The following is a 25,428-nucleotide window of genomic DNA, read 5'->3' on the forward strand; positions in this document are numbered from 1 at the left end:
TTTATCTAATGTGCCGTTTTACAATTACAGGTCTCGACAAAAACAGATATCCCCCAATCTGTCGTAATATTTACAAATACTTTCGACTCATTGCAGTTTTTAAACGCTAACTTCGTATTCACGCAGGATATATATGGCATTGTGTGTGACTGATTATTTCGTTTTAAATCCATCATTTTCAACTATGGCGTATCGATTATTTTTACTTGAGATCCAATGTTGCAATCATCATGAGACGTTGTTTAAAAATCAACAGTTGGATGTTTTGTTATCCGCATGATTCTTTAAATTCGAAACGCTCCAATTCAATATTTTAATTATTACAAACGCTCCTATACCCATTGATAAAATCATGAAAGGCTTCCACGTTTCAGAACGATACGTTCATGAAAGTGAATCAACCCACATGTGGGGTCAAACGGATGGTAATGGTTACGAATTTGCAAAACAAACCATAAAAAGTTCCACTACAGTGACATGAACCTGGATTGTAGCAGTAGCACCACCGATGGAGTTGCCATTAGAACGTCTAACGAATATTTTAAGAGTTTTCATGGACAAGGAAAAACGAAAGTCGTTCATGAAATCGTAAACGCCCGTGAACGAAACAATGACCGTCCGTTCACGATATTGGAACGTAACTTTTTCTTTTAGTGTAGTCTCTTGGAAACCAATTTGAATGATCTAAAATAATAATCTAAAATATAATTTTTTTCACCAATTTCCATTTTATTTTTATCAATATTTTTCATTACACTTTTATATTCAAATTATTGAAATTTTTATCATTCGAAAAACTTTTTCACCCGGACTTGGGTTTGTTGGAGCCATAACAGCCGCAAACGCCATTGAACACGAAGCGTCAATTCAAATGTTTGTGATATAATCTGACACCCAGGCATAACATTCAAACTACTTCTCGAGATGATCTTTATTAGTATGAATGAAAAAAAAATCGAATGTAGGTATAATCTCAACAAGGGTGAATTTTTTATCAAATATTTTTCTAAAATATTATTTTTTGTAAGATATACATCGTTTTTAATTTGGCATATATTTTTGTATAAATATAGTTTTCCTCTATAGAAAATTAATTAAAATTTGCAAAATCTTTACAAAAGAACCCCAATGGATGTGAAAAGCTCTACAGGCACAGGTTCAAATCCACGCGGAGGTACAATTCTTAAGTACTTGTAATCAAATACTCGTTACTTCCAGCAAAAAAAGAGCTTCTAAAAAAGTAGTTTGGATCCCCAATCTGTCATCCGGAAGTAGTGCAAACTTGGATCATCTCCAATGAATTTTGCATGAACTTGTCATAGGACAGAAGTACTCCCTTTTTGGATCCTTCGCATTGCTTTAGAAGTTGTGCCCTGGAAGTTAATTTGAATGAAGAAATTTAAAAAGCGAAAAAAAAATGTTTAACCAATTTCATTTTTTTTTTCAACCATATTTTTTATTATACTATTATTTCCTATTATCTAATTTTTTACAATTTGAAAAACTTTTTCGCTCCGGCCAGGGGTTGAACCTGGGTTTGATGGCACCATAACAGAACACCTTATCACACTCAGCTACAAACGCCATTGAACATAAAGCGTCGAAAGGCAATTCAAATGTTTGTGATATGATCGTAATACGACTCCAAGGAATAACATTCTAATTGCTTCTCCAGATGTTCTTTATTAGTATGAACGAAAAAATAAGAAACGCAGGTTCAAATCTCACCTGCGGCAATTTTTTTATCAAATATTTTTCTAAAAAATTATGTTTTTATGTTATGCACCGTTTTTATTTTCGGCATATATTTTCGTATAAATATATTTTTTCCATTAAAAATCAAAAAAAAAAAAAAAAAAAAAAATATTAAAACTTCTCGTAATTTGCAAAACCTTCTCAAAAGAACTTCCATGGAAGCGAAAAAGTCAAACGGCACAGGTTCAAATCAAAAATTTTTGGCTTTTTTATAATTTTCTATTTTTTTATTAGTTTTCTATTTTTTTTAAATAGCCTGATTGCGTTCTTTCTAATACTTGTCCACAAGGACTGCATCGCTTTTTATAATTTTCTATTTTTTATATTAGTTTTCTATTTTTTTATACCCTCTACCATAGGATGGGGGGTATATTAACTTTGTCATTCCGTTTGTAACACATCGAAATATTGCTCTAAGACCTCATAAAGTATATATATTCTGAGTCGTGGTGAAATTCTGAGTCGATCTGAGCATGTCCGTCCGTCCGTCCGTCCGTCCGTCCGTCCATCCGTCCGTCCGCCCGTCTGTTGAAATCACGCTAACTTCCGAACGAAACAAGCTATCGACTTGAAACTTGGCACAAGTAGTTGTTATTGATGTAGGTCGGATGATATTGCAAATGGGCCATATCGGTCCACTTTTACGTATAGCCCCCATATAAACGGACCCCCAAATTTGGCTTGCGAGGCCTCTAAGAGAAGCAAATTTCATCCGATCCGGCTGAAATTTGGTACATGGTGTTAGTATATGGTTTCTAATAACCATGCCAAAATTGGTCCACATCGGTCCATAATTATATATAGCCCCCATATAAACCGATCCCCCGATTTGGCTTGCGAGGCCTCTAAGAGAAGCGAATTTCATCCGATCCGGCTGAAATTTGGTACATTGTGTTAGTAAATGTTCTCTACCAACCATGCAAAAATTGGGCCACATCGGTCCATATATAATTATGGACCGATGTGGCCCCATATAAACCGATCACCAGATTTGACCTCCGGAGCCTCATGGAAGACCAAAATTCATCTGATTCAGTTGAAATTTGGTACGTGGTGTTAATATATGGCCTCAAACTCCCATGCAAAAATTGGTCGAAATCGGTCCATAATTATATATAAACCCATATAAACCGATCCCCAGATTTGACCTCCGGTGCCTTTTGGAGAAGCAAAATTCATCCGATTTGGTTGAAATTTTGTACGTGGTGGTAGTATATGATATTAAACAACCATGCCAAAAGTGGTCCATATCAGTCCATAATCATATATAGCCCCCATATAAACCGATCCCGAGATTTGGTTTTGGAGCCTCTTGGAGGAGCAAATTTCATCCGAGTCAGTTGAAATTTGGTACATTGTGCTAGTATATGGCCGTTAACAACCATGCCTAACTAGGTCCATATCGGTCTAGTTATATATAACCCTCAGATAAATCGATCCCCAATCACACAAAAATTGGTCCATATCAATAATTGTATATAGCCCCCATATAAGCGCCCCCCATATTTCAATTCTGGCTCCCTACGTACCGTGCAAAAGTCCATATCGATTCGTAATTATTTGTAGACTTACCTACACATACTTTTTTTGTTTAATGTATACCACGTATGGACTAACACACAATTTAGAAAACGATTTATGATACCACAACACAAGTAATTCGATTGTGGATGACCGTCTTTCGTAGAAGTTTCTACGCAATCCATGGTGGAGGGTACATAAGATTCGGCCTGGCCGAACTTACGGCCGTTTATACTTGTTTTTTTTGTAAAATTTAATTTTCCAAAATTTGCACTTAAAATTGCGTTCTTTCTAATACTTGTCCACAAGGACTGCATCGGAAGTAGAAAAAAATCATTGGGGGATCCCAAGATGCGCTTTAGAAGAAATGTTTGTGCACTTGTGCAAAAGGACTGCATCGGAAGTGGAAAAAACTCTATGGGGGATTCTGGGATGGGCTTTAAAAGAAATGTCTGTGGAACAACTTCCAATTTTTTTGCTGGGTTTCGCAACACTATTCGGTATGCTACCCATTGTACTATTGTAGCACCCTAAGCTTATTCACGCCACTCAATTTTTTTCCCGACAGTTATATGCTCATTTTGGAGGCATGTCTCACTTATAAACGCAGTATAATCTAAGTGTTCATCTTGCTCTCTGCATTGCTTCACTCTTGCACAATTCTTAGTTCGCCGTAAAGGTCAGATAATTTTTATCGTCTCTCGGTCTATTTACGATATCGTATCTGAGGATATTTCATCTTCAGATTCAAATGAGCTCATCATATCCAGACACTATAGTTTAATTGTGTATGTATCATAATTAGACATTTTTGATTCAATCAAATAATTTCTTTGTGACACAATTCGGCGCAGACATTGCTCTATTGAATAGTAGTACGCCCCATTAAAATTGCTTTGTCATATAAGCCAAAAACTTGTCACCTATCTTTTTGGTGTTAATCACAGTTTCTATTGAATCTCTACATAGTTTGTTAAACGGCATTAATTCAACTTTTAATTGAAACTACATAGAGCATCAATTAATTACAGAAGCAGAAACCACACGAAAGCGTCACAAACGTCTCATTCATCCATTGATGTTTATCTGACATCAAGTAACAGTGTTGTCGGTACGGTTTCGCTTAAACTTGTTAGCCAGATGAAAGCAAGAAATTATTTTATCCGTTACACTGACCTCAAAATAAACAGTCAACCAAGAAGCAGCAGATGCTACGACATGTGAATCTCTGCGAAGTAATTGACTATCAGTGCGAGAGCTTGTGTATGTACCACCATTGACCAGGTTCTCAATGAACCATATCCAAAGCGGTGTGGTAACTTGTAATAGAAAATCCAAACAGGATTTCTGTGTTTATTTATTTTTTTCCAGAGAGAAAACTTCAAGTTTCCTGTATTTTTAATGTTTAAGCATTTTGTGGTGTTTAACCTACATGTGGTGGAAAAAATCCCATTGATTTTTATTAGTCGAGAGTGAGACAAGGTCAGTAGGAAATGAATTTTTCCATTTAACATCACCTGTTAGCCCAAATAATATATCCAGGATGAGTACACAGAAAAAAAATTCACGAAAATTTTTCCAATTAAAATCTTAATTGAGTTTTAAAAAAATATTCAATTAAATTGATTCAACAAATTGGAACAAAAATCAATCACACAAATTAATAGTATCAATTAATTTTTTAATAGTGTCAATTAATTTTTTAATTGTGTGCCAATTAATTTTTTAATTGACACTATCATTTCTGTGATTGAAGACATTTCAATTAAAAAATTAATTGGATCAATTAATTTCGTGATTGAATCAAAAACAATTTTTTTTTGTGTACAACGATTTATAAAAAAGCAGCGTTCTCGTAGCCAATTTTGTACGCAAAGAAAAAATATATTTGAAAAACTGATTTTTCAATTTCTTCGTAAAATTTTCTTATCACAAAAAAATTATTTTAGTACAAAATTATCTAAAATCACAATCGATTTCATTTATACCAAGTACTATTGTATTTAAACTTTGTGTCCCAAATAACAGACATTTGTTTTCTGGCAAAAATGTTTGGAATATAACATAATATGGAATATTTGTACGTAAAAGTACATTATTTCCGTTCCCAAAAGTTGTATTATTTAGGCAAGCCTGACTATCGAATTTTTTTTCGGGAGGTGCAAGTGTAATTCACTTTGGGTTTTGTGAATTACTCGAATTTATTCTGATAATTTGTTGATAGGTTTACGGCAAGTAGACGATGCTGATGATGAATGTGGTACTTTCGAAACGGCCATCCATCCAACCATAGGGCTTTGCCTAAATAAATTTGACAAACATACTTTTCCTCTGTTGGTTAAGCTACTCTTGTAGTTTTGTCAACACCAAAGACAATACACTTTAATAGAAAATGGGAAATTGGCTTGCGTCATACCAAATGTTGCATTGACGACGATGTTTGTAATTTTTTTTTTTGCATTTTTTGTTTAATGAAAAACTTAATTTTTTGAATTGAACAATGCTAAATTTTGAGCAATAAATTAAAATTTATATTTTCCCGTTTGTTCCAATATATTTCCAACTCTTAATTTCTTTTTATTTGCATTTTTATGTGTCGAACCAAACACGTAAACGATAAGTAGGAACCTAGCGCCATCAATGGTTTGATGTTCTCAGCAGCCAATTTCCCATCTTCGGCGTTAAAGTAAAGACGCAATCGTTGGAACCCGACATGATTTTTTTTTTTCAGTGTAAATATATGGTTGCACCTAAAAATAAATGGTTCCAAAAATATAATTTTTTCACCGAAACATATGAAAATAGTATTTTTCGTCCGTGCGCGATTTATTTAGTTGATGTAGCCACCGTGGTGCAATGGTTAGCATGCACGCATTGCATACACAATGTCGTGGCTTCGATTCCTGCTTCGACCGAACACCAAAAAGTTTTTCAGCGGTGGATTATCCCACCTCAGTAATGCTGGTGACATTTCTGAGGGTTTCAAAGCTTCTCTATGTGGTTCACTACAATGTGGAACCACAGCCGTTCGGACTCGGCTATAAAAAGGAGGTCCCTTGTCATTGAGTTTAGCATGGACGGGCAGCACTCAGTTATAAGAGAGAAGTTCACCAATGTGGTATAACAATGGACTGAATAGTCTAAATGAGCCTGATACATCGGGCTGCCACCTAATCTAACCTAACCTATTTAGTTATTAATCGAACTGCGGACCATTCAGTTTGTAAGCCAACGTACTGAGCCATGTGTTACTTATTGTAATCAACACACATTTATTGCTGGAGCATCAACGCACACAGTCAAGCAATTCTGTTTATAGAGCAATTGTTGGACACAAGCAAGCTGTTAAAAAAAAATACTATTTAAAGAGAGCAAACAAGGCACCAAAAAATTTTGGAAGTTATTTTAAAGGCACAACCTTAAAAGCACTTCCAAAAATGTTCTTCCAAAGATTTCTTTATTTTAACTACTCACACCCAAAGAAAAATACTTTCCTCAGGAACGAAATTTTAGAAAACGAAATTCCCTTCTAAAGTATTTTCTTCAAGAGCAAATAAACCTGAATTTGTCCAAGTGTTGGAGTGTTTTTAACAGTGCAGAAAGTTATTTTACTTAAATTTTTATAACTCGCCTTATCCATATTTTGGAAAATGGGTTAAAAACAGAGTAATAATTAATAAAATGGTTAAATTTATTTACATGCCGAAAAGAAATGATAAATCCATTCTAGAAAAATTGCAAAATTTTGAAATTATTACATTAAAAATCATAAAAAATATAAAAAAAATTATTTATTTGTCAAAATATTACAAAATTTTTTTAATTCACATCCAAACCACTGAATTCAGATCGCATCTTAAGAGCACATGTGCTTTTTTTACAAAATGTGTTCTTAAACCAAGATAGGCCAAAAGAGCACTCAAAAGTGCTCTATTTTTAGTTAAGTACTCATTTTGTGCTCTTTGTATGCATAACAAAAAATATTACTCCAACGCGATTCAATAAATGGTAAAAGTAAACTGAACATACGTCACACTACGAGATTTTCCTACGCCGTTATTTTCTAATTAAAAAGTATTTTACTTTATATATCAGAGTCGAAGAAGAGCACGCCGATGTTGCTTCTTCACTTTGTACTCTGTTTTAAATGTAAACAAACTTCTTTCAATGACATTTTTCACAAAAACTCTAAACAAATGACTTATAAAGTATTGTAAGAAAATTCGCTTGAGTTGAAAGTGGTTTATTTTATGTATATGTTATGAACATTTTTTATGTTTAACGGCCATTTTCATGCAGCTCCGTTAGGCTTTAACTGCCAGTTAACAGAAAGAAAATGGAAATATCTTTTCTCCGGTTAACTTTAACTGAAAATTGTTCAGCAGTTAAGTTTCTAACTAGCATATGGAATATAACAGGTTGGTTGATAAGTCCCCGGTCTAACAAAGAAAAACACATTTTTGTCAAAATTCGTTTTTATTATTCAACATAGTTCCCTTCAAGAGCGATACAACGATTATAACGACCTTACAATTTTTTGATACCATTTTGGTAGTACTCCTTCGGTTTTGCCTCAAAATAGGCCTCAGTTTCAGCGATCACCTCTTCATTGCAGCCAAATTTTTTCCCTGCGAGCATCCTTGGCGCCATGTTTCATCCATTATCACATATCGACGGAAAAACTCTGGTGTATTACGAGTTAACAGCTGCAAACACCGCTTAGAACATCAACACGTTGTTGTTTTTGGTCAAATGTGAGCACGCGCGGCACCCATTTTGCACAGAGCTTCCGCATATCCAAATATTGAAGAATGATATGACCAACACGTTCCTTTGATGTCTTTAAGGCCTCTGCTATCCCGATAAACTTCATTTTGCATACCAATCAATTATGTTATTGTTGATTTCCCTGGGGCAGAGTCCGGAAACTCATTATCAAGCCAAGTTTTTGCTTCCACCGTATTTTTTCCCTTCAGAAAACAGTATTTTATCAAAACACGAAATTCCTTTTATTCCATTTTTTTCACAATAACAAAAGTTGCTTCACAAAAGACGCAAACTAATTGACTTACAGACGTCAAATTTTGACACGAATCATTTGAAGGTTGGTACTATATAAAAATAATATGCATTTAATACTAGCGACGCCATCTATGTGTCAGACCGGGGGCTTATCAGCCAACATGTTATACGCAAGATGCCAGATATGTAGATATTACGGTTTAAAAGTTCGTTAGCTAACGTAGCACTAACGGAGCTTCATGAAAATGGGGATAAATGAATTATTATGGAATTAAATGTTTTTATTTTATTTGAAAAATTTTGCTCTTTTTTTTCGTACCCTATCTTAAGAAGTGATGAAAATTCAGTGCAATGGCTGTTGAAATTGTGGACTTCCGTCCTATGACAGGCCCATGGCAGTTTCATTGCTTCTGCGCCAATTTTGCACCACTTCTGTTTGGCAACGTTTTTCATTTTTTTTTGCTAAAGTAGATCCTTTGACTTTGACATATTAAATACAACTTTTGGAAACGAATATATGATAATTTTACATATACTCCAAATTTTTATGCGAAAGGATGTTCGGCATAACTATTTTAAATTTTCGCTACGAAACGGGTTTTATTTAAGGCAGAAAAGAACAGTGCTCCATATAGAAGAAATGGACTGTGGTTCAGTATTTTTACTATTGCAAAAATAAAAATTGTTTAGGTGATACAACTTTGAACGACGACATTCAAAGGTAATTTTCGAAGGTCTGTTATATCAGCAAATTTTCCTATAAATATTTAATTTCCATTGCGAAAATATCAGCATTCTTTTAATTAATTCGTTTTTATACTATCATATGCAATGGTTTTTAATACAGACAATTTATCATTTATTAATTTTTTTCTCGTATTATATATTACGAGAATATATATAAACATAGCAATTCACGCAAAAATAAAGACCACTTTAAAAATTCAAATTGTAACAGATACTTCAAAGTAAAATATATTTTCTTAATTTCAAATGAACCTTAAACTAAAGATGTAAAATAATCAAAACAAGTCTTAGCCTATATTTGATGCGTTTTTATCATTAATCTAAAAATTCAATGTGTCAGTTAATTTAACATAACTTTAACTTTAAGGAAAGTTTTCAACAAATTTCAAAAATTTGAAAGATTATAAACTTTATTTTAATTAAAATTCTTTTTTAAGTAAATTTTGTCATTAATATATGTGTAAATTGCGTGTCCTAAAATTTTCCATAATCTTTATCTCATATAGGTCAATATTTTTGTCAGTGTACCATGCTCGTTCAAAGTTGCACCTTGCCCCAACCAAGGCTTAAAGTTCCAAGTCCATGGAGGATAACTTCCGCACGCCCAAAGTTAACCCCAAGACTTACTAAAGTAGTGTGAACAGATTTAAATCCTTTGTGGAAGAGTATATGTCCCTTGTCCCCGTGCAATTTAAACCTTATCAGCACAAAAAAACTCTATTGGCTTATATGTCCTTTCAACAGAAGGCAACATTGTGTGTCAAGACTTTCACTTCAAAGAAAGTATTATTTTTTGCATATAGATGAAAGTTAATACCATTTTTTGTTGGTTTGATATTTTCATTTACACTACAAGCAATTTCTTTTTTCATACACCTGATATATGTTTGTAAATATCTTTTTGTTCACTATGGGTACTTACATTCTTCCAAAGCACGTTGCATATCCTGTATGGAGTCTTTGGGTACCTTGAACTGCAGAGTATGTGTGCCAAAGAAACGAGCTATGCGTTCAACCAACAGTGAATCGACCTCATTTTCTCGTGCTTCATTTTCCTCTGGCAAGGAAATTTCATTCAACGAACGACCCACAGGTATGTCATCAGTTTTCACCAGAGCAATGCCTTCTGTCAATTTCACATCACCATTTTCTGTATCGAAATAGTGGAGGGCACGTTCCTGTTTAAAAGTAACAAATAAAGAGAGAGAGAGAAAGAGAGACCAATAAAGATTAATGTTTATCAATATGCTGTGCGGGTATAAATGGATGTAGTTGTGAGTGGGTTTAAACTGAATGTAAATTCAATATTTGAAAACTTTTCTTAAATTACTTTCTCTAGAATACATATGAGCCATGGGCATATTCACTTGCTAGGACGTGATAAAAATATATGAAGACACCATACAAACGGAGACGTGATAAAAATAGTATTTCACAAATTATGCGAACTAAAGAAAGTAAGAGTAAATTAATTCAAAAATCAAATAAAAAAATGTTAAAAAGTGAATATGTGCTAATTTCTCCCTAACCTACGACTTAAATGTTAAAATCTCTTTTGGAGTGTATCACCACTTGATTGAATGAAATGTGATTTCTCTATTAGATTTATATGTAAAGTGCCACACATAAGTATTGGCCCAGCACTCCAAACCATATAGTCCAGGTATCTGCGAAAAACTAAGCCTACCAGAAATATTGGTTTTAAGTCCTATAAAATATATACCGACCTACTGAGAACCACCTCCTGAGTCGGTTTAGCCCTTGGTATCCGTCCGTTTGATCCTGTATTTGTTGTTCGCAGTATTCAGGTCGCTATTATATACACTAACAAAAAAAAGTGAACTCTCTATTTCACTAAAGCCAATTTTAGTTCATGGAATTATAATTTTTGGAGAAATTTTCCTTTACTCTAATAATTTTTTGCGTACGTTAGTTAAATTAACTAAAACCGAGGAAAAAATATACACAAATGAAGCATAGAGATTAACTAAATTCGTGTCTTCCACAAAATAGTTCAGTATTTCTTTAAATTTGCACATTTTACTACAAATGCGTTCATTATGAACTTCGTATGTCACTAAAGACACTCTTGCAATTCTTAACTCCAATTTTTTCCTTGAAACTAAAAATTTTTCTTTAACAAGTGAAAAAACTTAATTATGTCTAATAAATTTTCTTGAGTTTCTCGAAAAATATGTACTTATTTTAATGACATCGGCGTTATGCCAGCGTTTGTAATACTGTTTATTTAAAATTTTCTAAAAATCAAGATTTTCTAAAATTAACCGAAAGTTTTCTTCCTGGTGGGTTTACTGTTTTTTCAGTGTAGGTACAAATACCACAAAATATTAGTCCATTCAATGTCTAGACTGCTTCACGCTTTTGTCAAAGAAAAAGAATTGCCCAGCAAATACTAAATGTACCAAAAAACTAATTTAGTTTTGTTCCTCAAAAAATGTGCCTTTTTATAACCTCCACCATAGGGTCGTGGTGAAATTCTGAGTCGATCTGAGCATGTCCGTCCGTCCGTCCGTCTGTTTAAATCACGCTAACTTTCGAACGAAACAAGCTATCGACTTGAAACTTGGCACAAGTTGTTATTATTGATGTAGGTCGGATGGTATTGCAAATGGGCCATATCGGTCCACTTTTACGTATAGCCCCCATATAAACGAACCCCCAAATTTGGCGTGCGAGGCCTCTAAGAGAAGCAAATTTCATCCGATCCGGCTGAAATTTGGTACATGGTGTTAGTATATGGTCTCTAACAACCATGCAAAAATTGGTTCATATCGGTTCATAATTATATATAGCCCCCATATAAACCGATCCCCCGATTTGGCTTGCAGACCCTCTAAGAGCAACAATTTTCATCCGATCCGGTTGAAATTTGGTACATAGCGTTAGTATACGGTCTCTAGGTTAGGTTAGGTTAGGTTATGTGGCAGCCCGATGTATCAGGCTCACTTAGACTATTCAGTCCATTGTGATACCACAGTGGTGAACTTCTCTCTTATCACTGAGTGCTGCCCGATTCCATGTTAAGCTCAATGACAAGGGACCTCCTTTTTATAGCCGAGTCCGAACGGCGTTCCACATTCCAGTGAAACCACTTAGAGAAGCTTTGAAACCCTCAGAAATGTCACCAGCATTACTGAGGTGGGATAATCCACCGCTGAAAAACTTTTTGGTGTTCGGTCGTAGCAGGAATCGAACCCACGACCTTGTGTATGCAAGGCGGGCATGCTAACCATTGCACCACGGTGGCTCCCGGTCTCTAACAACCATGCAAAAATTGGTCCATATCGGTCCATAATTATATATAGCCCCCATATAAACCGATCCCCAGATTTGACCTCCGGAGCACCTTGGAAGAGCAAAATTCTTCCCATTCGGTTGAAATTTTGTACGTAATGTTGGTATAGGGTATCCAACAACCATGCAGAAATTGTTTACTCTCAGTCCATAATAATATATAGCTCCCATATAAACCGATTTGGAGAAGCAAAATTCATCCGATCTGGTTGAAATTTGGTACGTGGTGGTAGTAGATATTTAACAACCATGTGAGTTGAAATTTGTGGATGACAGTCTTTCGTAGAAGTTTCTACGCAATCCATGGTGGAGGGTACATAAGATTCGGCCTGGCCGAACTTACGGCCGTATATACTTGTTTAATTTTATATAATTTAAACATTTAAAGAAAAAAAGATATAACATAAAAAAAGAGTTAAATGCTTAATACAGATACAATCCAAATTAAAATATTTTTTTATTAAAATAGTTTCATTTCACATGTGGTTTTTATCAAAAATTTTTTGGTGTGCCAATACTTATTTATGTCACTGTATGTGCAGTAGTACCCAACAAAAAAATTCTATTTCACAAGAGTTTCTTTTCAGGTGATATATACAAATACTTTGTTTTACGCAGTTTTCGCAATAAATTCAAACCTGCTGAATTTTACTGAGTGTAAAACACACTGATGACAACAGATAATAGACAGTAGTTATCGATTCTTTCCGGCTGATACCGAATTTCCTACACAGAAAAAAATGTCCGTAGTTAAACTAACGCTAAATTTAACTTATTTTTATTGGAAACTAATTATTTGCTTGTAGTTAAATTTTATTATTTTTATCGAAATTTTCCACAGGTTAATGAAATCTTACTTTTTTTAAGTATGTCTCAAATATTTTATGAACTAAACGTGAGTATAAAGTTCAATGACCGTACACATAAGTTCAATATGAACTAAAACAAATTAAAATTTTCGTACGATTCTCAAAAATAATAAGAATGAATTAAAAAGTACAACAGAGCATTAAATTAGGTTAGGTTAGGTGGCAGCCCGATGTATCAGGCTCACTTAGAGGGGTTTTAGACGATGCAATTGGTTGCGTGCAATTTTTTGTATTCTCTTTTAAAGTTGCTTCTTAAAAACTTCAGCATTTATACGTTGAAATTTTTCATGCAATCGCTTGAAATTTCAAGTTTCAGAAATGTCAAAAAATTGCAAGAAGAACGGAAAACATGAAATTTTTTCTACCCCCTTTGCTTCTCTACCCCGTTTGCCTACAAACAAGAATTGCGTGCAATTATTGCATGCAATTATTGCATCGTCTAAAACCCTTCTTAGACTATTCAGTCGATTGTGATACCACATTGGTGAACTTCTCTCTTATCACTGAGTGCTGCCCGATTCCATGTTAAGCTCAATGACAAGGGACCTCCTTTTTATAGCCGAGTCCGAACGGCTGTGGTTCCACATTGCAGTGAAACCACTTAGAGAAGCTTTGAAACCCTCAGAAATGTCACCAGCATTACTGAGGTGGTATAATCCACCGCTGGAAAACTTTTTGGTGTTCGGTCGAAGCAGGAATCGAACCCACGACCTTGTGTATGCAAGGCGGGAATGCTAACCATTGCACCAAGGTGGCTCCCTCAACAGAGCATTAAAATTTCCTGGTTTTAACAACGCTTTGTGAAAATCTCAAAATGTGGAATAAAATTTAGTTCAATTTTCGTGCGTGGTAGTTCATTCTTCCTATGAAACAGTTCACTTTTTTTTCGGTGTATAGAATACGTACAGGTATTATTTGGAATATCTTAAATCCGAAATACAGAAATAGCATCATATCTGAAGAATTAATGGGAAATCAATACAACGGATGCTTAATGCATTGACTTCCGCCCTCTGATAAGCCCATGTAAAATTCATTGCATGCTATTCATAACATGTACAAAAGATTCATTTCTGGTATCAATTTTGTGCAAACTACTAAGTAAAATAAAAAGATCGAAAATAAAAATACATTAAGATTTATATTTATTTGAATATAATTTAGAGAATATTTTTTTTTAATTAAATAAATTAGAAAGTAAAATAGTTGGGCGTTTGAAATGAATTTTTAAATTTTGGGCAACAATCATCCCAGCTGGGATTTGAACCTGTGCTATTGCACAACATAAAAAAAATCGATAAATTATTTGATAATAACATCGACGCTGGTGAGATTTTAATCTGCGTTCTTAGAGAGAAAGGTAGTTAGAATATAATATTTATGTCAGAATAAGATCATATTGCATATGGTACATTTGAATTTACGTTTCGATGCACCGTGTTAAATGGCATTTTATGGCTGAGTGTGCTAAGGCGTTGTGTTAAGGTGGCAATAGACCCAGGTTCAACCGCCGGTTATCGCGAAAAGTTGTTCAAATTGTAAAATAGGATAGTAAGGATTTTCAAGGCACAATTTCTAAGACAATGCAAAGGATCCGGAAAGCGGAGTACTTTCGTCCTATGACAAGCCCATGTAAAATTCATTGGCGATGATTCAAATTTACACTACTTCCCGTTTACAAATTGGGGATCCAAACTACTTTTTGGGGCGCTGGGATATTAAAACTTTATTCATTTAATCAACTCAACCTTGAAATATATGGAAGCGATAGAAGAAGTTGGAGGATTTGTCCTAGTTTTGAATTAAATATAGTATTGTATTCTATGTCAGAAGTCAATAATTTGTGTCACTAAAGTAATATACAGATATAAGGCTAAGTCACTGACTTTGGGGACCTGCAAAAAGGCCCCTAAAAATTATCTAGGTCACTGACTTTGGGGACCTGCTAATAGATGCCTTAAAATTATCTAGGGCAACCATCGTTGTGTAATAAAGACATCAAGACATAAGTAGTCAAGTGATTCTACGAATAGAACAGATTGTTGGACACAGGCAAGCAGATTTATAGAAACTTTATTTAAAGTAACCAACCCACTATAGGTGTTCTCTTTCTTATAAAGAATGTGCCAAATACAACTTTTGAAAACGGAAACAATTTAATTTCCATTTAAAAATTTGTTTTTATAATATTCTTTTTTATGTTGGTTAGGATTTTGATTAATTTCAATTATTTCAAAGTCTAATTAATACAAATGTTGCTAATTGTATATTTAATTAGGCATTTCAATCGCAAACCCTCTTATATGCAGGAACATAGTTCCGTCCTCCAAAACGAAATTTATGACCAACAACGTTTGTCCTCAACGAACTTTGTTTCCCCTGAAAGACACAACTTCTGCAACACACAAAATCCGTTGGTATAAACCTTCATTCACTTCCACTGAACGTAGACATACTCCAATAGTTACGTCATCATGCTATTTATACATCTTTAGTGTACTCAATAACAAATAGCCTATATTTCCATTTATACTCAAGAAAGGTATAAAGGAAGGTATCAAAAGTTGTTGATGGATTTAGCTTAAGATTGGATTGTGATTGTGAAATTTATCAAGTTATGGCTGATTGTCAAATGTCAAATCAATAGTTTGTTTAGATAGATTATTAAAGTTTTTATATAAAATGTACATTTCCCTTTGTCAGAAAGTATTTTCTTTCAGAACAAATAAACCCGAATTTTTGAAAAGCGATACAACAATTGTTTACAAAAAAATCGCTTGTTCAACTTTCGTTCCTCGAAAAAAGTCTTATTTCAGTGCACAGTCAAACCGACAAAGATGTTTACTTCATATTGGATATGGGAAAAATACATTACGAAAACCGTAACCATTTATCTCAACAGTGCTCCTGAAAAAAAAAAAAATTAAATTAAACGTTTTTATCAAATATTTGCGTAGTATGACCATGTCAATATCGTTGAATCGCTTGTTACAAAGTCGAATTTATGTGATCTAAAGAAAATTCTTTATAATTAAGGGGAATTTGTATTTGTATAAAATTTCGTTCCAGAGGAGAGTTTTGTTTTGGTTGCATATAATTTCTGTGGACTTATGACAAAACCCCGAGATAGGACAATTTCTCAAAACTTTTATGTTGTGTATAGTTTTTAAAGACGCATCTTTCTGTGTTTACAGATTTTCAATTGACAAAACAACATATGTATCTCATCATATGTTGTAAAATAAAAACGAAATATTTGTATGGTACTTTTGACAAAACAACATAAGTCCACATAAGATTTGTGTAATTGACCATTTTTTTACAAAACAACATATTTCGAGTCATAGTGTTTTGTCGAAAAAAAAACTAATTAAAATAAAGGCATACTTAATTTCAATTGTGTTGTTTTTTAATCAGAATATTATCAGGATTCAATGCGACAAAACACCATAAATAGAGATAAGTTATTTTTATACCCTCCGCCATAGGATGGGGGTATATTAACTTTGTCATTCCATTTGTAAAATATCGAAATATTGCTCTAAGACCCCATAAAGTATTTATATTCTGGGTCGTGGTGAAATTCTGAGTCGATCTAAGCATGTCCGTCCGTCCGTCTGTTGAAATCACGTAACTTCCGAACGAAACAAGCTATCAACTTGAAACTTGGCACAAGTAGTTGTTATTGATGTAGGTCGGATGGTATTGCAAATGGGCCATATCGGTTCACTTTTACGTGTAGCGCCCATATAAACGGACCCTCAGATTTGGCTTGCGGAGCCTCCAATAGAAGCATATTTCATCCGATCCGGTTGAAATTTGGTACATAGTGTTAGTATACGGTCTCTAACAACCATGCACAAATTGGTCCATATCGGTTCATAATTATATATAGCTCCCATATAAACCGATCCCCAGATTTGACCTCCGGAGCCTCTTTAAGGAGCATCCGATCCGGTAGAAATTTGGTACATTTCGCTAGTGTATGGCCGATAACAACCATGCCAAAATTGGTCCGTATCGATCTATATTATATATAGCCCATAAATATACCGATCCCCAATCACAGAAAAATCACGATTGCCACTCGAGCCAAAAATAATCTACCAAAAGTTTATTGCCATAGAAAATTTTGTTAAAATTTTATTTCTATATAAAATTTTGTCAACATTTTATGTCTTTAGGAAATTTTGTCAAAATATAATTTCTATACAAAATTTTGTCAAAATTTTATTTCTATAGAAAATTTTGTCAGAATTTTATTTCTGTGGAAAATTTTGTCAAAATGTTATTTATGAAGCATTTCATAGTTGGAAAGAAATATTTTGCAAAATCTTCCAAAACATCAAGAATTTTGTGGTTTTGGCAAAGTCTAAACATAAGCTATCGAAAAGGTCTTTCACATGAATATTAAACAATTTCCAGATCTTTTGTACGAAAGTTTTTGTGTATTGTCGCTCTCCTGTAAAATTGAGTTTTTAGACTTATGGGATTTTGTCATAAATCCACAGATTTTAAAAATGTTTTCGTTTTTTTTTTTGTAATATGTGATATTTCACCAGAAACATGTTTTGTTAAAACATTTTTATTTTTGCAATACAAACAAATTCTATTTCAAACTCATTGTACATTACGTCTATACCAAGCATTGCTCTTTAAAAAGAAATATTTTGAGATCTCGAAATAAAAATTTAATAGAGTACTTGGGATGCCGAACGTGATTTCGAAATATTGCGAACATGTTTTTTATATACCCAGCAAAAAAAATTGGAAGTGCTTCTAAAGGCACAACTTTAAAAGCACTTCCAAAAATGGTCTCCCAAGATGTTCTTTATTTTAACTACTCAGGAAGTTCTTTTCATTCAATTTTTTTTAACTCGGTTTTTTCATAATTTTGAAAGGAAATTTTAACTTTTTCTGTTTCAAATAGGTTAAAAACATAATAAGGATTAATAAAATGGTACAAATTATTAAAATTTTTTCGAAAAAATGGAAAATCCATTCTTAAAAAATTGCCAATTTTTGAAAATATTTGATGTCAAACGTTTGAGACAAGCTGTACAATGCTTTAAAAATCATAAAAATTTATAAAAATTATTTATTTGGCAAATTATTGCAAAATTTTTTTAATTTACATCCAAAACACTGAATTCGGATCACACCTTAAGAAGTGCTGCAATTTCAGTGCAACGGCATTTGAAATGGTGGACATCCGTCCTATGACAAGCCCGTGTTAAATTCATCGCTTCTGCGCCCATTTTGCACCACTTCCGGATACTTTTTTGGCGACGCTTTTTTGCTGGGTACATATGTATAATCACATTGGTTCCTATTAAAGTGGATCGTTTTTCTTAAATATAGTTTCTTTACATCAGTTTGTGTGTGCCCATAAAGTGGTCTGTACATAGAAATGATTGAATGTATACGTTACTTATGCGTTAATGGATATATCGATAATTGTTTTTTGATGACAATAAGAGATAATGGCAAAATTTGAATAAATTATAAAATTGAGTAATTTCTTCAACATTGTTTGTATTATAGAAAAAAGTGGTGAGAAGTAAATAAACCAAATGGAAGTGAGAAATAATGAGAGAATATTCAATTAGCCAGAAAAAAAAAATATATATATATTTTTTTTTGGGTAAGCCTTTACTAAATCGTCTTCAGATTATGTAAACAAGTCAACGTTTATCATAAAAAGTCTGTAAACAAATTTCTTTACAACGAAAAACAAATGGTAAACGACATTTGAGTAATTCTTTCCTCCCAATTATTTTTTTGCATGTAAGTTTCCGGCAAAATTATAACGAACAATTGAAAGTTGGCAAAAGTATGTGTGTTAGTTTTTTAATTTTGATGAATATTTCTTTCATTTCACATAATTTTAAAGGATGGCTTAGAAGACATACTTCGCCAAGAAAGATTTTCATTAATCAATATTGTCGAGCACTTTCTTAAACAGAAATTTGGGAGAATATTTCAATTCATCGGATGAACTAGTTGTAATAGATATTCAAATTAAGTTGATACTCGCTTTGAAAATCAAAGGTCGAATGTATTCAGTTTTTTCCTATATAAACAAAACACATTTTTCATAAACATATCAAATTTATTGTTTCGTTTGTTTATTTAGAATTATCGTAAATTGTTTTGCTTCATTGTGTTTCTTAGTTTTTCTTCTTTTCTTCTTTTATTGTTTTTTTTTTTTTTTGTGTAATTTTTTCATTAGATTCATAGTTGAATTTTTAACTTTTTTTGCTACATTTTGAATAACATGTTTTTAAATTGTCACTAATTTTTTTTTTAATGCCATCGGTTTAACATTTAACTATTCGGTAATAGTTTTATCCATCTTGTTATTTTCACCGTTTGTCTGATCTTTTTTATGTGTTCTGATAAATCCGCTTACCTTAAGACACAAAATCACTGATCGGTCGCCACATTCTTTAACCATTTTTAAGGCACTGGTCAGTAAACCATCTGCTTCTGATGCTGAGTGGGAGGCAGCAGCGGATGTTGCCACTAGGGCAAATAAACACATAAACTTCAGCATTTCTAATTTTGTTTTGTTCTTGTTTTTGTATTTAAATTTTATTTGTGTACGAAATTTCTCTTATTTTGTCTCGTTATTATGCTGATAATCCACTAATATCCTTTAGTTCCGGGCAGGGTAATTTATCTTGAAATTTTCTTTCTTGCCAATATTTGTGCTTTTCGCTTTTTTTTTAATATAATCCACTCACTGCGATCAATTGATCGGTCAGAAGGCAACCGGTAAACTGTGACTAGAAGACGCTCGATGATCGAGTTTTATTCCCAGCATACCAACTCCAAGTCATACGCACTCTACAAAAACAATCAAATGGTGCAAAAGCAACGGAACTGAGCTACTAGCAACCTGGTAGGCTGAATAGCAACAACAGCTGAAGTAGCAGCAAATGAAAAGAGTCAACAACTTTTGCCCAATCTATAAGCAACTTTAACCAGCCATTCGAGCAATCGTAGTAGTAGTAAAAGAAATCCAGTCGTCGTTTGTCACACTGTTAGCCTAAAGATGGCTAATATGGCTACCAGTTAGTTCATTGTACACTCGAACATGTTTGTCCATTTGTATGCCACTGTGAATGTTGCTGACATTTTTCTTTTTGTCGTTACCATGATTCGTTGATGAGAAAGCAATGGATATAGGTATTTACACCGACTACAGCTATAAACTAATACCGAACAAGTATGAATTACCTTGGCATTGTGCGACTATCATGGTTGAGAGATAGAGAAAAGAAGAGAATTTTTTTCCAGTTTCAAAGTTATTGCCGCCATACAGTGGTTTCGTATAATATAGTACATATGTATATTCTTGATCGTAGTGAAACTGCCTTCGGAACGAAACAAGCTATCGCATCGGAAACTTGGAAAAAGTAGTTGTTATTGATATAGGTCGGATGGTATTGCAAATGAATATAGCCCCTATATAAACTGATACTCAGATTTGAATCCTGCAGCCTTCTGGAAGAACAAATCTCATCGGAGGAATTCGAAATTTGAGTACATGGTCAGTATTTGGACTCAAACTGACATGGGAATATTGGTCCATATCCGCCCGACTATATCCATTGAATCTGCGTTAGCCCACTTTGGATACTACCCATACGAGAAAGTCACATGGTATAGACATAACATTTGAGTTAGCCTATTTTTGATTCTGTCCCAGCCACTAGTGTTGGGAAAGTAATGAGTATTTGATTACAAGTACTCGTTACTGACTAATTTTTTGAGTACTCGTTGCTATTAAATGAGTACTCAATATCATCAATATCGTTTTATTTTTCCTTCTGACGGTAAGCAAAGTGGCAAATTGGAAGCAAACATTTTGAGTTTTGGGAAAATATTAATTAAAGTTTTGGAAAATCGGTTCTCCCAGTTAAAATGACCAGAAAAAGCAAACTTTAGCTTCACCTCAAAAAAAAGTATTACAAAAACTGAAAAATGTTACATATTTCTTGCAAAGGATTGTATTTGCCACTTGGTAAGAACGATTGTAATAGTGACAAAATTTGCATTGTTTCCAATTCACTGTTGATTGCAAGCAATATTTCATGCGAATAGTATGAATAATAATGTCGTTGACATCAAAACTATTTTTTCGTAGAAGGTGCCAAACTTATTCAAAACCCCTTGAAAGATTTCAACATTGGCTCTCATTGTAAAAATGAAATTTGAGGATATCTGTTTCTAACGAGACCTGTATATCTAAAACAGCACATTTTACAACACTTTAAAAAGAAGACAATTGTATTAAAAATTGCCAAAAATGTCTTTTTTTAATTTCTATTAAGTACCGAGTAGTAACGAGTACTCAATTCAAAAGTAACGAGTAATCACAATTTACAACACTAACAGCCACCTATTCTATTTTACTTTTATTGTCGTGAATACGAATTTTGCTTAGCATAGCAAATACATTCGTCCAATGTAAAGTTTTTTCTTTTCTAAAAATCACTAACCTTTTCAATGAAGTCATTTTGTCCTTATAGTTAAGTGGTTCTACTTAAAAATTGATATTTTACATGAAATAAAATTTTGTTGGAATAAAGTAAACTTGGCTTTCAAAATTATTAAATTATTCGAATTTTTGATGTTTTGGTAGATTTTACAAAATATTCCACTTCAAGTACCTCTTAGACACTTTAATTTTCTATAGAAGTAAAATTTTGACAAAAATTTTTTTTTAAATAGAAGAAACAAAATTTTGAGAAAATTTTCTATAGAAATAAAATTTTGAGAAACTTTCCTTTGACAAAATTCTCTATAGAAAAAAAAATATTGAGAAAATGTTGTACAGAAAAATAATTTTGGAAACTTGTCTATAGAAATAATATTTTGAGAAAATTTCCTATAGAAATAAAATGTTGAAAAAATTTCCTATAAACACAAAATTTTAACAAAATTTTATACAGAAATAATATTTTCACAAAATTTTCTATGTACATAAAAAATTTTCTGTAAACATAAAATTTTGACAAAATTTTCTTTAGAAAAAAAAATGGTGACAAAATTTTCTATAGAAATAAAATTTTGACAAAATTTTCTATAAACATGCCATTTTTACACAATTTTCTATAAACATACAATTTTGACAAAATTTTCTATAGAAAAAAATGTGACAAAATTTTCTATAGAAATAAAATTTGACAAAATTTTCTATAAACATACAATTTTGACAAAATTTTCTATAGAAAAAAAAATTGTGACAAAATTTTCTGTAAAAATAACATTTTGACAAAATTTTCTATAAACATAAAATTGTGACAAAATTTTCTATAGAAATAAAATTTTGATGAAATTTTCTATAGAAATAAAATTTTGACAAAATTTTCTATAGAAATAAAATTTTTATAAAATTTTCCATAAAAATAAAATTTTGACAAAATTTTTCATAAATTTTTTTTTTTTAACAAAATTTTCCATAAAAAATTTTTTTAATAAAATTTTCCATAAAAATAACATTTTGACAAAATTTTCCATAGAAAAAAATGTAGACAAATATTTGATGCCAAGCTTCAAATTAAGATCTTTAAATTTTGTTGATTTTTGGTCAAATTTTCTTCAAATTTTGGCTGTTTATTTCTGGCACGAGTGACAACCGTTCTTGAGACAGTGCCGAATGCTTACCACCTATTCCATTTTACGTTCGCAGTAGCCCACATTGTCCACTGAATAAAGTCTCAAACTCCGATCAAAGACTGCCCTACTACATCCATTGACTCGAGTTAGGTCTCTGTGCGTCCATAGGATAAAATCTCAAATCCCGGCCGAAAGATTTGCATTATATCTACAAGAAAAAGTCTCATACCCCCAACAAAGACCAGGTACTTATTCCACTATACATTTGCGTTGGCCCGCTTTCCATTCTGCACTCACAAACAAGTAAGGAAAGTCTAACGTCGGGCGGGGCCGACTACCCTGCACCACTTTGTAGATCTAAATTTTCGATACCATATCACATCCGTCAAATGTGTTGGGGGCTATATATAAAGGTTTGTCTCAAACACATACATTTAAATATCACTCGATCTGGACAGAATTTGATAGACTTCTACAAAATCTATAGACTCAAAATTTAAGTCGCTTAATGCATTAGGGTGGAACACAATGTTAGTAGGTTAGGTTAGGTGGCAGCCCGATGTATCAGGCTCACTTAAACTATTCAGTCCATTGTGATACCACATTGGTGAACTTCTCTCTTATCACTGAGTGCTGCCCGATTCCATGTTAAGCTCAATGAAAAGGGACCTCCTTTTTATAGCCGAGTCCGAACGGCGTTCCACATTGCAGTGAAACCACTTAGGGAAGCTTTGAAACCCTCAGAAATGTCACCAGCATTACTGAGGTGGGATAATCCACCGCTGAAAAACTTTTTGGTGTTCGGTCGAAGCAGGAATCGAACACACGACCTTGTGTATGCAAGGCGGGCATGCTAACTATTGCACCACTGTGGCTCCCAACACAATGTTAGTACACGCTCACAAAAAATCGATTCTGTAACATATACTCCCAAACATATTTTGCTTCAAGCATATACATTTTTGGCTATTGCCCAAACATTTATATGTTTGATCTCTTCCAATTAATAATATGTTTGAAAGCATATTGGTCTAAACAATATATGTTTGGGTAGTCAATTTCCAAACATTTTGTATTTTTGCATCCAAATTCAATAATGTTGTCTTCCAAAAAACAATATGTTATTATGTGAACATATAATATGTTTGGAAGCATTTTGCACCCAAAAATATTATATGCTTAAAAAATTCTCCCAAACAATATTGTGCTCAAAATTTTATTTATTTATTTATATATTTACAATCATAATGAATTATGAAAATAAACAGGTAATATAGGTGCTAACAACATAGGTTTTCGACCTGAATGCTCAAAATTTTGTTTCTGCCCAATTGTATATTCCTCCACATCTTTCTCACTTCCACGAGATTTTTTAGTTCTTAGCACCTTTTTCTGTAATACAAACATTGTAGAAGAAATTATTCAATTGTATGATTTTTTTATTTATTTTAATTTTACCTTTTGCCGGACGGGGATTCGAACAGCGGACCACACAGTTTGTAAGGATCAAAGAAGTAGCTGATCAATTGCCCAAGGAAAAATAAAATGTTAATTTTGTAATAACAAGCAACAACCACCAACTTAATTCAATATCGCTCCCTGTTAAATAGCGCTCCAAGCTACTAAACACATATATGTTTATAGGCTATTTCTAAATTAATATATGTTTGCATCCAAGCATATTATATTTAAAAACATTTTATGTCCCAAACATAATATGTTCTAACATATTAACATATATGTTGCAAACATGTTATGCTAGTTTATGAACATTATATGCTTGCACTCAAAAATATTGTGTTTAAAAATTTGTGTTCCAAACATATAATGTTTATAGCCAAACATATGAAAAACAGTCTTTTTCATCCGTGTAGAAAATATTGGAAACATTTAAATCTGAAGCAATTTTAAGGAAACTTCGCAAAAGTTTACTTATGATTTATCGCCCGATATATATGTATTAGAAGTTTAGGAAAATTAGAGTCATATTTACAACTTTCCGACTAAGCAGTGGCGATTTTACAAGGAAAATGTTGGTATTTTGAACATTTTTGTCGAAATCAGGAAAACATATATATGGGAGCTATATCTAAATCTGAACCGATTTCAACCAAATTTGGCACGCATAGCTACAATGCTAATTCTACTCCCTGTGCAAAATTTCAACCAAATTGGGGAAAAACTCTGGCTTCTGAGACCGTATTAGTCCATATCGGGCGAAAGATATATATGGGAGCTATATCTAAATCTGAACCGATTTCAATAATATTTGGCACACTTGACTATAGTACTAAGTGTTCTTCTTGTGCAAAATTTAAAGCAAATTAGGGTAAAACTCTGGCTTCTGGTGTCATATAAGTCCATATCGGGCGAAATATATATATGGGAGCTATATCTAAATCTGAACCGATTTCTTCCAAAATCAATAGGGTTCTATTCTGAGCCAAACACATACTTGTGCCAAATTTGAAGTCGATTGAGCTAAAACTGCGACCTAGACTTTGATTACAAAAATGTGTTCACGGACAGACGGACATGGCTATATCGACTCAGGAGCCCACCATGAGCATTT

At 33.0% G+C, this 25,428-nt stretch overlaps 1 protein-coding gene across 1 annotated transcript in view; it reads right to left on the bottom strand.

Moving 5' to 3' along the window:
* Osi9 (DUF1676 domain-containing protein Osi9) overlaps positions 1 to 20,028 on the bottom strand; it is a 41,559-nt gene extending 21,531 nt beyond the window's left edge. The window contains exons 1-2 of the mRNA XM_075288396.1: positions 19,642 to 20,028; positions 9,968 to 10,223 (exon numbers count right to left, since the gene is read on the bottom strand). Of these exons, the coding sequence (XP_075144511.1) occupies positions 9,968 to 10,223; positions 19,642 to 19,785 (400 nt within the window). The 5' untranslated portion in view covers positions 19,786 to 20,028. The remainder of the gene's footprint in view (positions 1 to 9,967; positions 10,224 to 19,641) is intronic.
* Between the last annotated feature and the right edge of the window lie 5,400 nt (positions 20,029 to 25,428).

The sequence above is a fragment of the Haematobia irritans genome, chromosome 1, assembly GCF_050003625.1.
Source record: "Haematobia irritans isolate KBUSLIRL chromosome 1, ASM5000362v1, whole genome shotgun sequence".
NCBI classification, from domain to species: Eukaryota; Metazoa; Arthropoda; class Insecta; order Diptera; family Muscidae; genus Haematobia; species Haematobia irritans.